Source organism: Alosa pseudoharengus, unplaced genomic scaffold, assembly GCF_046254945.1.
Source record: "Alosa pseudoharengus isolate Yale_2024_CS ecotype anadromous, Long Island Sound unplaced genomic scaffold, YU_APseudo_1.1 YU_APseudo_1.1_scf_9, whole genome shotgun sequence".
In the NCBI taxonomy this organism is placed as follows: Eukaryota; Metazoa; Chordata; class Actinopteri; order Clupeiformes; family Clupeidae; genus Alosa; species Alosa pseudoharengus.
Window position 1 is genome coordinate 32,700,485 of NW_027468881.1, and position 14,670 is coordinate 32,715,154.

A 14,670-nucleotide genomic window follows, 5' to 3' on the forward strand; every position below is an offset into this window, starting at 1 on the left:
TGTACTGCACATACTGGCATGACGTCTCCTGTAATGGGTTTTTGGAAACTATTAATGGCGGGAATCTGCCCTGTTCCATCAAAAGAAACCAGCAAGTTCAATCCAACTATTTTTCTGCCGTCCAAAAGCCATTTTTCTCTCAGGAGACACGGGTGAATGGAAAAACAAACAGCGATATGGAGCTAGACTTAAAAGGAGACGATCATAAGGCTGGCCATTGTTCAGACAAAAGTCTTGGGCATTAGTATTAACTGCAAAAATTGTCTTTGGAACACCACTTGTGTTATGGATATTCCTTAACTCCGGATATCTGTCCGGATATCAGAGCCAGGAGGATTTAAAGGAAGGACAGTGATTGCTGTTTAACTCTCAAAGCTTAGTTCATGGTTTGCTAGATGATGAGGGCTTTAGAGCAAAGATTCTAGAGCGGAGCTCTGTTCTAGAATCTTTGCTTTAGAGTGACCACCAGGCTGAGGCTAACTCATGTGGACCGTGTGGAAGCTCAGTCAAACATATCACAGACGCAGGGGCACGCTGATCTCACGGACGGACCAGGTTACAGTAAACACACACAGCACCAGTCTCCAGACCACACACACACACATTTGGATTGCTGCACTATTATGCTAATTGTCATGATGTCATCATCAGGGCTGTAGTGGAGGCTAAATGCAAGTAAAGCAGTTTATCCACCTCTGAAGTTTCTGAAATCGACTTCATCCACCTCTTATTAGAGTTTATCCACCTCTCAAAAGAGTTTATTCACCAATTGCAACTTTTAATATTCTAAAATCAGTATTATCCACATTCACAATATGTACACTCATCAACACTTTAGGAACCATTCAGTTTCACTGGTATACATGTTCTGAATGCCTTTTTTAAAAATCTGATACCGCGTGGTGAAGTCCACCTTACCGTGATCACAGAAATTATAGTTTACTCACCTGTTGTTATACCACTATACCCACATCAGTGCAAATCTTCATCTAGGCTTTACCTCAAAGTGGTGGCGCATCTTCAGTTAAGTTCAGAAATGGGCAACAACAGATGGAGCCTATAGTTACAGTTTTTTTACAACTGTTTGCACACGTTTTCAAAAATCTATGTCTATTTTTCAAAACTCTACACACAAAACCCACAATTGCTCACACAAAATCATAAAATGCCTCAATTCTCCAGCAAAATGACACACAACATTCAAAATGTCATAAACACATCTCTAAAGCAAGCATTCACCTCATATTAGAAACTCTTTTCTCATAGGACATTTTGGATACATCATGTACACACTGTTGCTCAAAACCTAAAGCTCTTCTGTCTTTCATGGGCTTCTATGTATAAATGAGTGAAAGTCATCTACAAAGAGAAGTTGAAATGCACAGTAAACATGTAAGTGATATTGAAACCAGTTGCTGTTGTGAATACAGTATTTTACAGCAAACAAGGAAAAAAATGAAGCAAACTACATTGACCACCAGATACATGGGGTTTTGAAAAAGCTGATTGCAAGGCCTAGGGGTGGCAGTTCTATAGATCTTAAATGAAAAAAATATAACACTGCTTTTGACTCCCATATATTTAATGCACAACAGGCAACGTTTCGACCCTGCTGGGTCTTCTTCAGGCAAATTTGCGGACATTATATTTTTTCATTTGAGTACGTTTTTTTTTTTGTCCTGCACCTGCCAGAAGGTGGGATGTGCACACAATAACTTTTTGCTGAAATTCAATTGATCTTGCTTTTGAATGGGCTCTGGTCACACACAGTAGTAACCTCATCTACATCAAACAATTATCCTTGCGGGCTAAGAAATGGGGAAAATATCTCCTCTTGTTTCATATCCACCCATGACCTGACCCCCCCTCAGTGTCTCTGCATGCCCCTTCCATTGCTTGCAGCTTTGGTCTAAACATTCATTTTTTTGTATGTAAGCAATGGGCAAAAACTGTAATCGCAGGGCATTTTTTTAGTTAAGCTTCAAAATAGTTAACAACAAAGCCTGCGATCCTGCAAGTATACTCAGTAAGTATACTCAGTCTGTATGCAGTTTGGTGTAAGAGATGACTAATGTCTTTTGACTGCTTAAATACTGTAGATATATAGTGTTATTATGCTCCTCATCATATAAAGGGCCTTACTATGGTGCATTTTTATCTGGGCTGCCTAGTCTGCTCTGTGTTTGAGCTGTCACATGGAGTCATGTTTTCTTTTAAGGAATGATGAAAACCATTCATGAAGAACACATCGGCCCTGTGGGCGGAGATGTAACATCTGTCATTAGATGCTCTCAAATGCTCCTCCTCCTCTTCCTCTTCCTCTTTTAGAGCTGCTGAAGACGTGCCTTTGGCTACATTTGGATAGGGTTAAAGAAAGACACAAATACACACACACACACACACACACACACTCTGTCTGTGTTTTGTTCTGTGGCTTCGGTCTGTCACATCACGCTTAACTTCCTGCCTCATTAGGTTAATGTGCAAAGACAATGAGGGATTCCCCCAGTGCACTCCTGTTTGGTGTGTGTGTGTGTGTGTGTGTGGGGGGGGGGGGGGGGCAGGCACAGAGGGCAGATTTAGCCTTATTGGCAGCTACTCGGGCAGGACTGTGCTGAGGGGGGCATGCAGCTCTGCCTTTAATGCTTCTCCTCTCTCACACTCTCGCAGGGCCGAGGTGGTGCTGGGTAGTATCATCAAGAAGAAAGGATGGAGGTAGAGGACACATTCAGTCTCTCCTGTGTTTGTTACGTGTTTCCCTTTGTTCTGTTGTTTATTGCTCTTTTTTCTTAATATCTCTCCTTCATGCCTTTCCTACCACGTTTCTTTCTATCAGTCTGTGCCTGTCCTACTTTTATTCTTTTTCTCTCTCTCTCTCTCTCTCTCTCTTTCTTTCTCTCTCTTAAAAACCTCCATTCTTCATTGTCACAATTCCAAAGAGTGAATGAAAAGTGCATGAAAGCCCCCTCCCCACCCCACCCTACTTGTGCTGCTTTATGAATGGTGTGTGGTGTACACAGCAGCACTTACCTGCAGGCCCCCCAGCCTCCTCTCTGCACAGCAGTCACAGTGCATCAGCAGTGAAGCACACACACACACACACACACACACACAAACACACTTTCTTTTTTTCCCTTCCACTTCCGCAGATGGAGCCTTCTAAATCAGGCCAACCCCTCCTCTTAGTGCTCTGTGTAAACATGAGTGTGTGTCCACACAGCACACCTTTCCGTTCTCCGCCCAGCACTCTGCACGGTGCCGTTTGTTTTGGTCGCTCGCTTGCCCTTCTCCGACACCCTGAGGGGAACTTTGGGCTGTGGGACCTCCAGCCAAAAGCTGAGCTGTAGGTTTTCCACACACTTTAGGGAGTGTTGTGTTCCGGTAGCTGAGGTCAGTGAGTCTGTGCAACACCACCGTAGGCAGACGTTGATGGAGAAAGATGGCTGTTGAATGTCAATCTAATTCACCCTTCATTCACTGACATACCCTATCCACACTTTTAATGTTAACCTGCATAAAAGCAGATCTCACTATCCGTAGGGCCTTTTTTATGCATTTTATGTGTGTATGTGTTGCCTGTGAAGATACTGACGGTTTATTGCAACAGACTGTAAGTTTGCGATTGTAGTGGTCACCCACATCTCTGCCTTCTCCTCTGTGTTTTTGCAGGCGTTCCAGTCTGGTCATCACCACCAAAATCTACTGGGGCGGAAAGTATGTGCAGCCCCTATGGGTGCTCCAGTGCGACTGTGCAGCAATGCTTGAGTCCCCCACCCTCCCCGAACACACACACACACACACACACACACACACACACACACACACACACACACACACACTACACACACACATACACACACATGCACAGAAAGAGAAAGACACACACACATATCCCTGCATCTTCAGGCCACTCTCTTAATGAAGCAAATTACCAGTGGACGGCATATAGGGGAGACTGTTGTTTTTAAATCCCATCTATAAGATGGCTGAGGTGAAGCACAGCAGGTTCACAGGAGAGCATAGCAGTTTTTTAATGAAGCCCCACAGTGGGGAAGTGCTGCTGGCCTCCTTGTCCATAATTATTTCCTGGGAGAGGTGGTTCACCTCCCGCGTCCACTCTTTCACAGAGTATAAATGAGAGCGCCTGACTCAGGAGTCTTGACGCAAAAGAGAGCATCAAACCTTCATGGATTTACATTTACTGCAGTCACGTGAGCTGATTTTCAGCTCAATTCAGAAAATGAAAGCTTTAATCAGGGTCCATTTGTAATTCAGCAATAGGCATACCCAGGCAATGAGACGTGCTCTCTCTGTGGTTGTCATTCAATCTATCATTGCTGTGATTTTGTTTTAAGAAAGATTCATTCAGCATGTTGGCCTCCAGGAATGATGACACTCTTTTCTTACTGTGCTGTGTTCTATAGGGCCGAAACAGAACGAGGCTTGTCAAGAAAGCACATAATAGAAGGTACAGTGAGTCCACATATGTCAGCACACTCAATGATGCATGCTGACAACTGACGTATTTGCATGATAGTTTAGATTTTAAAAAATAATAATAATTTAGGCTGTTTTTGCCATGCAAAGAATAATGGCTAGTAAGGCTTAATAGAATAGGTTTAATGATTTTTGATTTATGATTTGATGAATGATTAATGATTTGCCGCTTACTTGGCTGTCAAAACACTTCCACATAATATACAGTATAAAAGTGGTAATGTAATGTTATAGAAACGTTTATGTGGTCTCTTACCCTCCTTCAGGCTTGCGAGCATCACTGGAGCGTCTACAGTTAGAATATGTGGATGTTGTGTTTGCAAACAGGCCCGACCCCAACACACCAATGGAAGGTAGGTGCTCTTGCTCAGATCTCTGAATTTGCGTATGTTTGTTGTTTGCCAAAATTCGTAGTAACTCCGTTTCCTGCATTGGTAGTGCCCGCTTACCAGCATGGCGTGGTGGCCTCGAGCCCTTGCTGATAAGACTGTTAATACTTGGATGTGCTTCACAGACGCATGACAGTGTTGCTATTGCTGTCGTTACGCTGATTGGCGGAGAGTGGTGCATCTTGGGAGACCCATTGCTCCATCGCTGGCTTTTAGTAAAACGTAGCTAGCGGGAGACAGTTAGCCATAGCTAGGCTAGCAGCCCCAGAGGCACTAGCGCAGTTTACACTCAGCGCTTTACATAAGATGGTGCGAGGCTGTAGTCACCGTATCTCTGCTGCAGTGCTTTATGTGCAGCATGTTCCACCCCTGCTGATGGTTGTTTGGCAGGGGCCAGTAGTTCTAGCCCAAGGTCGGTCAGATCGAGTTGCAGGTACAGCAAGGTCTCAGAGTCAGAAAGTGCTGAGCGTCTAAAGCGAATGCAAATCGCATGCTAAGCTTTAACGGTCGCAGAGGTCGCGGTGAGTCACATCTCAATCACAACCAAAAGTGAAGCACAGTGTATTTTCAGAGATTTAAAAAAAAACAAAAAAAATGATTCTCAGTCTGCTTGTTGTGAGCTGAGGAAGTGGAGAGAGGCTGAGCATGACCGTTAGTTTGGCCTGTATACCTGCAGTATGACACACTCCTCTCAGCTGCAGGGCTTGGATGGCATGTGTGTGTAAGAGAATGTGCCGGCGATGCTCTTGTATCGTAAAGGCTGAGTCTTGCGCAAGAGTTGAGACTCTGTTCTGCACAAGGACTGCTACTGCTGCTCCCAAACATGTCATTTCATTCACATAACGCTCAACTGTTTTCACAATCTTTTTTTGTTTTGTTTTGTTTATTTTTTATTTGTCTTTTTTGCTTGTTTTTTTACTTGTCACCAGGAGATCCATTTAACACCTCAAAATCAAGAACATTCATCATAGAAGGTACACAGTACCCTCAGTATGAGGCGGGACCATATCTCCCTTTAGAAGCATTTTATGGTTGACGGACATGTATACATCCCCTCCTTCTAGAAACCATAAAATGCTGCCCAGTTCTAGAATGATCCGTGATAGTTGGTATGCTGCAGATTGACTGACCCTCTGGAGAAGGTCGTTGCATCTTACTGACTTCCCCTGCACTTTCTCTCCTTTCAGCTTCAAGTTATTCTCCTCTCCTGGGTTTTTCCCCGTACCATTTTCTTTTCCTCAAAGCAGTTTATGAAATTCATTTCGAAAACTGTACCTGGAAGACCAGAGATTAAAGCATGGCATACTGTACATCCATTTCCAACATGTTGAGATCAATTAATTGATAGAATGTTACGAATTTAATTGTTTACCCTGAATCAAGGACTAACAATTCTGAAATAATTGGAAATGAATATGTGAGAGACATATAAGTGCACATACAGATAAACACACACACACAAGGACACACACACACACACACGCACACACACACACACACACCTCACAAAGACTCCATACAGTATATACATACTTATACCCACAGGTTGCATGTACTCACAAACAAGCACACAGACACATGCCTAGAAATCCAAACAAATATGCACGCAAAATAATGCATATATTATATATGTAATATGTATTAAGGGTCATATGTATTGAGAACACATTAAAGATCATAACACAGCATACAACTCATTATTTACTGTTTGCCAAGCTGGTCCTGTTCATAATCTTCCTTTTTTTTGCAAGATGAATGCTATTTATTGAGCGCCCTTTTGTTTAAAAGTAAATGTTGCGTTTTTGGTTGCTTTGCATGTATGTAGCTAGTCGACGTGTTGTTTCTACATTCTAATTGTTTGCTCGTCTATTTATTTCCTTCAAAGTCTGCTTGTGTAGTGGTTAGTGACTATTGGAAAGCATGATGTGTTTGTGATTGGTGTGATTGTGTTTTTTTTTCTTTCATAAAGCTTGATGTGATGGTGAACATATAATGAATATTTGAAGATATTGAACATAATTGTACCACAAAGAATCATCAATACATCTCAAACAGCAAGGTTTCTGATTACTTGAGTTTAGTTCTCAGTTTATGAATAATTTATTTTCATCTTTCATTTCAGCACTAAAGGATTTTGAAACATAAAATTAATTTCCGATTGGACTGAATATTGTACAAATAGCTGATGTAACAATGCTTCTTGGTCTCTAAATACCACAAAACTGTGGCCCTGTTTACCGATGCTTTCTGTATATCCAATTGACCGTTCTCAGTAGCTCCACGCACAAACAGGGAAAATCCCCCCCATCCAGGGGCAATGACCAGAGCCTCCATTTCAGTGAATCCACAGCCACGCCACAGGATCCCGGCCCGTAATTTGTTTCCCCTGCTCCCCGAAATAGTTCTTACAAATATGTGTAAAAAAGGCTCGGGGGGTATTTTTTTATGTGCTCTGTCACATCGTATAAAAAAGCTATTTGTTAAATGGCCTTTTGTGCTCCGAGCTCCTCTCTCAGATCTGAGCGTGTGCTCACACTCTGCCACTCTGTCGCTTTGCCTCTCCTCCTCCTCCTCCTCCTGCTTTTCTCCTCCTCCTCCTCCTCCTCCTGCTTTTCTCCTCTCCACATGTGAGATGGTCTGTGAGCATCCCTTCCCTCCATTTCAAAGAGAATTCTCAGTTTTCTCAGAACTCTCCGACTTCCCTCCCCTTCCCCAGTTCCGGAATGTGTTCTCTTGTAATGAGTGTTCTCATCACCCCCACCCCCCACCCCCTTTACCTGTCTTTATGTCCTCCAATTCCAGAATGTTCTTTTTTGATTGGCAGAGACGGTGCGGGCAATGACCCACGTAATCAACCAGGGGATGGCCATGTACTGGGGCACTTCTCGCTGGAGCTCCATGGAGATCATGGTGGGTCCCCCCGCAATCACGACCCACACACGAGTCCCCGGCCATCACAGCTGAGACGGGGGGGGTGGGAGGACATTATCTAGTACCATCCCAGAGGTGCCCATTTGCAGGGTGATGCGATGATGAGAGTTGAAGCTGGGGTCAGCCGTGGGTCAGGTACATATAGTCGTGTCCCCTGGAGCGAGTTGTGGGTTAAGTGGCTCGCTGGGGAAATGAACTGTAGAGTGTCAAACCACATTGTATCACTAATGATTCACTTCGTGTTGCCCGGCCGCAACCTCATCCTCTGCTGTAGTGTTCCCCTTCTCTGGAGGCCATGTTTCTTCGATGCACATGCAGTATACCCAGCAGTTCTTGTTCAGTATCTGATGGACGGCCCCTGCTGTGGGCCCACCTCACGTTATGTTCTAGTCATGCAGGTGAAACTGGTTCATGACTGATGGCTTTAGTGCTTCAACTCAGGCTATTTGATCTGTTTGTTACGGTGACTGATGGTGGCGGTTGAGTAGCTTGAGGTGAAGGCTTCAGCTCAGGGTTATCTAATGTAATGTACTGTAATGTAGTGTAATGTACTGTAATGTGCGGTGCTGGTGTCTGATCCACAGGAGGCGTACTCGGTGGCGCGGCAGTTCAACCTCATCCCTCCCATCTGTGAGCAGGCCGAGTACCACATGTTCCAGAGGGAGAAGGTGGAGGTGCAGCTGCCGGAACTCTACCACAAAATAGGTGTGTACATATGTGTGTGTGTGTGTCTGTGTGCGTGTGTGTGTGTGTGTGTGTGTGTGTGTGTGTGTGTGTGTGTGTGTGTGTGTGTGTGTGTGTGTATGTGTGTGTGTATCTGTCTGTCTACATGTTTGTGTTAGTGACTTTCTTTTTCCTTGTCTGTGTGAATCTGAATCTGTCTCCTAACTCTCATGATGTGTATGATGGCTGCGTGTGTACAGTATGTGTTTGATTGTGATTTGAACTTGTGATGTTATATGACGTGTGTGCATTTGAGGTTCTGGACAGTTTATTCTAATTGTGTTCAAAACAAGTCAAGCAAGTTAACAGTTAACAGACTGCTTAACATCCCCAAATTAGACCATCTCCCTCTCTTGCCCTTGTGAGTGTGTGTGTGTACATTTTTATGCGTGTGTGTGTGTGTGTGTGTCTTTGTGCATCTGCTAATTTGTGCCTGTGCCTCAGAGCGTTGAGCAGCAGGTTGAGAGGAGCAGCTGACTACAGGTGGAGTGCTCTGCTACTGACATCCTTCTCACCTCTCCTCTCTTCCCATTTTCTCTTCTTTCTTCCCATTTTCTCTTCTTTCTTCTCTTTTCTCCCTCTCCTCTCCTCTCTCTCTTCTCTCTCCCTCCTCCCCTCGCCTCTCTCCTCTCCACCCCATCTCTCTCCTCATTTTTCTTTCTTCACCCCCCTCTCCTCTCCTCTCTCGTTCCCCTTCTCTCCTCTCTCCTCTCTCCTCTCTCATTCCCCTCCCTCCTCTCTCCTCTTCTCTCTCGTTCCCCTCCTCTCCTCTCATTCCCCTCCCTCCTCTCTCCTCTCCTATCGTTCCCCTCCCTCCTCTCTCCTCTCCTCTCTCGTTCCCCTCTCTCCTCTCCTCCCTCCTCTCCTCTCTCCCCTCTCTCCTCTCTCGTTCCCCTATATTCTCTCTCCTCTCCTCTCCTCTCCTCCCTCCTCTCTTCTCTCCTCTCTCATTCCCCTCTCTTCTCTCTCCTCTCCTCTCCTCTCCTCTCCTCTCCTCCCTCCTCTCCTCTCTCCCCTCTCTCGTTCCCCTCTCTTCTCTCTCCTCTCCTCTCCTCTCCTCCCTCCTCTCTTCTCTCCTCTCTCATTCCCCTCTCTTCTCTCTCCTCTCCTCTCCTCTCTCCCCTCTCGTTCCCCTCCTTCCTCTCTTCTCTCCTCTCTCGTTCCCCTCCCTCCTCTCTTCTCTCTCCTCTCCTCTCGTTCCCCTCCCTCCTCTCCTCTCCCCCCTGCTCTCTGTGTCAGGTGTGGGTGCGATGACGTGGTCCCCGCTGGCTTGTGGGATCATCTCAGGGAAATATGACAGCGGCGTGCCCACCTACTCCCGAGCCTCTCTGAAGGTATCCATCTGTGCCCCGCCCTGCCCAGCCCAGCCCTGCCTGGCCAGTCTGTTACCATCTGTGTGTGTGTGTGTGTGTGTGTGTGTGTGTGTGTGTGTGTTGTGTGTGATCACACACACAGGCACACACACACACACACACACAGTCACACATTCACAGGCACACACATTTTCTTGTCACTTTGTTCTCTGTGACACCCTGGCATGTCACTCTGTTTGAGTTGTGAGTCTTCTTTTGGCCTGCTGAAATAATTCTTTCCACCATCGTGGGACACTAGGCATGGATGTGCCACATGGTACGTCATTCTCTCCACTGCTGGGAATCAACTCTATCACCCCCCCCCCCACACACACACACACACACACACACACACACACACACACACACACACACACACACACACACACATGTGGGAACACTAAGCTCCCTCTCTCCTTCCCTTGGAGATGCAAGTGTTCAAGTGTCATTGTGTTTAGCCATCAGCTCTTCCCTTCTACACTCACTCACTCACTCACTCACTCACTCACACACACACTCACTCACACACACACACACACACACACACACACACACACACACACACACACACACACACACACACACACACACACACTCCCACACTCAATCACTCACACACTCACAACCTCCCTCTTGCTCGCTACCTCCACTGAGATGCTTGTGTGTGTGTGTGTGTGTGTGTGTGTGTGTGTGTGTGTGTGTGTGTGTGACAGATCCATTTCGAACGAATGTTATTCGCCGAGATGGACCTCAGTGTTGACCTCGGCATGGCCACTCTGTCTGTCCCCCCACTATGAGGTGCTGCCCTCTCTCTTTGCTGGAGGGAGGCCGGCTGGCGTTGGTGAGTAAGCTGGTGTTGCTGTGTGTCGACAGGGCTACCAGTGGCTGAAGGACAAGATCTTGAGCGAGGAGGGCCGGCGCCAGCAGGCGAAGCTGAAAGAGCTGCAGGCCATCGCCGAGCGGCTCGGCTGCACCCTGCCGCAGCTTGCCATCGGTAAAACAAACCGGAGCAAACCGGTCTGGGAGCTAAACCAGACCAGCTGTGTGCCCCACTGCCTGCCCTGCCGCTCTCTCTTTTTCTGTCTGTCTGTCTGTCTGTCCGCCTGCCTGGAGCTCAGGACTACGTTTCCCATAAGGCATTGCTGATCAACCACCGTTGTGTCTAAAAGAGATGTTCAAAATGATTGTTTCTCTATCTTTCATTCCACAACGGTAGCTGTTCAACCTATGCTGTAAGGGGAAATGGACCCCCCCCGGGCAGCTCTCTCCCATGTGCTGTGATCCTCGCCCCGCCTCGTCCCCCCTGTCGTGTTCTCTTGTCCACCTTATCCGTCTGCGTCTCTCGCACCCGTCCACGTGCGTGTGATGTTTCCTCTCCCCCCTCGGCTGCGGTGCTCTGTGTGCGTGAGCGTCAGGCCGTCGCCCCGAGACTTGCGGAATGGAACGGGGGGCCGTGCTGATGGGATCTCTCCGAACAGGCGTATAATCAACGTGAAATGTAACACCATCGGCTGTCATGTAGAGGCACCAGTTAAGGACAGAGAGAGACTGAACGAGAGAGAGAGAGAGAGAAAGAGAGAGAGAGAGAGAGGGAAGGAAGAAGAGAAAAAAAGGATTGTGAAATGAGCTTCTGGCTGGAGTTTAGCAGGAACATTATTCATCGCAGGCAACTGAATGCTTTTATTTTTAGATTCATCAATCCTGGGACCAAACAGGCCCTACCTGGAGACAAATGTCTAGCTGAACATAAAAAAGGGAGAGAGTATTTTATAGGCGTGCTGTTTTGAGGGGCGTAGCGTTGCAACAGGCTGTAGCATGCGTGAAAAGTAAGCTGGAACTCTTTGTGATGGAAAGGATACAGAAGACACAGTCTGCTGAAAGGAAAATGTGCACCTTTGTTATGGACAGAGCCTTGAGGTTTTACTGCTGTAGCACAACATGGACACAAAAGCACACACACTCCACCATGCGGGTTTGTTCAGTTTCAGAAGTGTTAAGATGCTGCTGTTAGAGATGAATCTTTATATGCTCTGTGCAATCTCCAAAAGGCTATTTTCAACCCAGGCAATCTAGCGGCATAGCCTAGCTCTTATCTCCATCTCCATCCGACTGTTATTCCTCTCAGCAGGTGATAATGCACTAATGGTCTTAAAGATCCGTTCCTAAGACACCAACCCAAACACACACACACACACACACACACACACACACACACACACAGAGAGACACAGTCGACACAAACACATTTACTGAGCCAAGCACAGAGGCATTGAACTTATAAACGCTGCTCTACCTGCAGACATAGATTTATTTAACTGCAGCCGCTTATCTGGCTAATGTGTTTGTCCTAGATAGCTGGGTGTGATGAAGATGACTTATCATCATCATACGTTGCGGTTGCCACTATCAGCCGGGTGCCAGCTGGAAATGGAGATAGGGAGACAAATCCGTTATTTTTACAGCTGAGCGCTCTCCGCTCTGGGGAGAGGTCCACACACACACACACACTTTGTTCCCACCTACGTACAGTTGACAAGACCTAAACTTAGCCAGTGTCGGCCTCTTTTGATGCTCTTTGTATGAATGCTTAGCCAGCTGGTATTGTTTATTTAGTGTAAGATTTGACACATTCATGTTTTTTTCAGCAGACAACAGCTCATATTTTATTGCTTTTAGGCTAATACAGTGTTAATATGTCCTTGCTTATTGTTATGTATAAAGAGATAATGCATAGTGCTCTCTTGCCTACTTTAAACAAGCTCGATCAGATACTGACTTTCCTGTTCGTCCTCGTTCACTTTTCCTGACTCCTCTGTATGTTCCCTTTCTCCCTCTCCCATGTCTCAGCAGTGTCCTTGTCCGCTGCCCAAACGTCTTCATCACTCCTGACACACTGATTGGTTCCATTGGTGGAAACTATGTGTCCAAATCCCCCCGTCAGCTCCCATCCCGTCCCTGCATGCCGTTCACTCCTGTGATCCCGCCGCACAGTTTGTCCTCCTTCAGACCCAGAAGGCCTAAGTGATGTTAGCAGTTGTTCACCAGTCTAAGCCTCTGGAGTTGTCCAACCCCTCTCCTGTACAGTATGTTCTGACAGGGAAATGCAGCTTTACTGCACTGAAATTACTTACTGGAGATTGTTGAGTCCTGGAGAGTCATCTACATTATAAGAGGCAACAAATCAGAATTTGTTGGAATTTGCATGGTCATGATATGTGTGTGTGTGTGTGTTTGTGTGTGTGTGTGTGTGTTTGTTTGTGTGTGTGTGTGTGTGTGGTTTTGTTGACTGGATGTGGTTGTCCTCCCCAGCGTGGTGTTTGCGGAACGAAGGGGTGAGCTCAGTGCTGCTAGGGGCGTCCAGCACCGACCAGTTGATGGAGAACATCGGGGCAATCCAGGTGAGCACCCTCTACTGCCCAAAGTGTGCTATAGAGGGATCATTGTGTGTGTGTGTGTGTGTGGGTGTGTGTGTGTGTGTGTGTAAGTACAGTATGTGTGAAACAGACCAAGACTGCAGAGTGCAGAAATGGCTGTCAAAGACTACATGTCTGTGTGTCTGTGGGGCAGAGAGAAAGAGAGAGAGAGAGAGAGAGAGAGAGAGAGAGAGAGAGAGATGACTGTTTGACTTTGTCTTCATTCCTAATGGATGGCTTAGAAACGTTTGTTTATTTCCCGTTCTCGTTTGTTTTTTCTGGTTTTGTTTATTATTTTCACATTATGACCATTCATGCATAACAACTGCCTCTCTTATGTAATTAGCAATAATAAAAAAAAAGCATGTTTATTTGCCTCATTCTATACTTGGCTGGTCTGTTTTCCCCACTTTGACTGCGAGGGGGTTGGGAAGGACAGACATGTCATTATTTGTCTCTTTAGCCCCCAAAACAACTTCACTGCCAGTGCAGCTCTCATCTCCCATGGGGTAACTGTTAGTGATTTCTGGGATTCTGTCAATTTCATCATGTCTCATCAAAATCCTGTTTTCCTGCTGTTCAAGATGTTTTAAAGATTAGATCTCTCTTCTCGATAATTGCATGGTGTGGTAGACTTTAAATGAATTCAGTGGTTCTTCTCCAGGCGCAAATTTTTTCAGGGTTTCTCTCTCTCTCTCATCTAATGACATGCTTTCTCTGCGCAGGTACTCCCAAAGTTGTCGTCTTCAATCGTGCATGAGGTGGATAGTATCCTAGGCAACAAACCCTACAGTAAAAAGGACTACCGGTCTTAGGGGAGCAGCGAGGAAGTTGAGTGCTCTGGCCTCTACCTCTCCAGAGCCGCCGCTTTTCACCGAAACAGACATCGGCACGACGGATTGGCACGGTCACAGAGTCCCCGGTTGGACACTGGTGAATGAAATGAATGATGTGGATTCCACTGTGAATGGCAAAAAGGAGGAGGAGGAGGAGGGGGGGGGGTGATGGGGAGGAGGAGGGGGGGGGGGGTGATGGGGAGGAGGAGGGGGGGGGGGGGGGTGATGGGGAGGGGAGGGGGAGAACGGAGAATGTAAGGTCGTTGGGAAAACACACTCAGCTGGCAGATCACCCAGACTGGTTCTGAAAGCAAGAAGCTTTTTGTCAAAGCAAGAAAAAAAAAAATCACAAATACACTCAAACACATCTACACACAGAGAGACACCCGCTTGCTTTCTTAGCCCTTTGGCCTTCCTTGGATTTGCGTCTGTGAGACATGAAAAGATCACATTCAGTGTGCTCCACAACCTAGGGCATTTTTTTAAATGTTTATTTTTCAAAGATCTGCCCACTTATCTATTTCTGGCC

The 14,670-nt window shown here is 46.2% G+C and overlaps 1 protein-coding gene across 5 annotated transcripts in view; it reads left to right on the plus strand.

Moving 5' to 3' along the window:
* The window catches only part of kcnab2b (potassium voltage-gated channel subfamily A regulatory beta subunit 2b), a 31,501-nt gene extending 17,221 nt beyond the window's left edge, over positions 1-14,280 (plus strand). The window contains exons 5-15 of one of the 5 annotated variants that reach the window (XM_076277016.1): positions 2,671-2,715; positions 3,670-3,714; positions 4,425-4,468; positions 4,764-4,850; positions 5,816-5,860; positions 7,711-7,796; positions 8,402-8,522; positions 9,780-9,874; positions 10,766-10,886; positions 13,202-13,290; positions 14,031-14,280. In XM_076277016.1, the coding sequence (XP_076133131.1) occupies positions 2,671-2,715; positions 3,670-3,714; positions 4,425-4,468; positions 4,764-4,850; positions 5,816-5,860; positions 7,711-7,796; positions 8,402-8,522; positions 9,780-9,874; positions 10,766-10,886; positions 13,202-13,290; positions 14,031-14,120 (868 nt within the window). In that variant the 3' untranslated portion in view covers positions 14,121-14,280. The other 4 variants (XM_076277012.1, XM_076277013.1, XM_076277014.1 and 1 more) reach the window with 4 other exon arrangements.
* Positions 14,281-14,670: the final 390 nt, after the last annotated feature.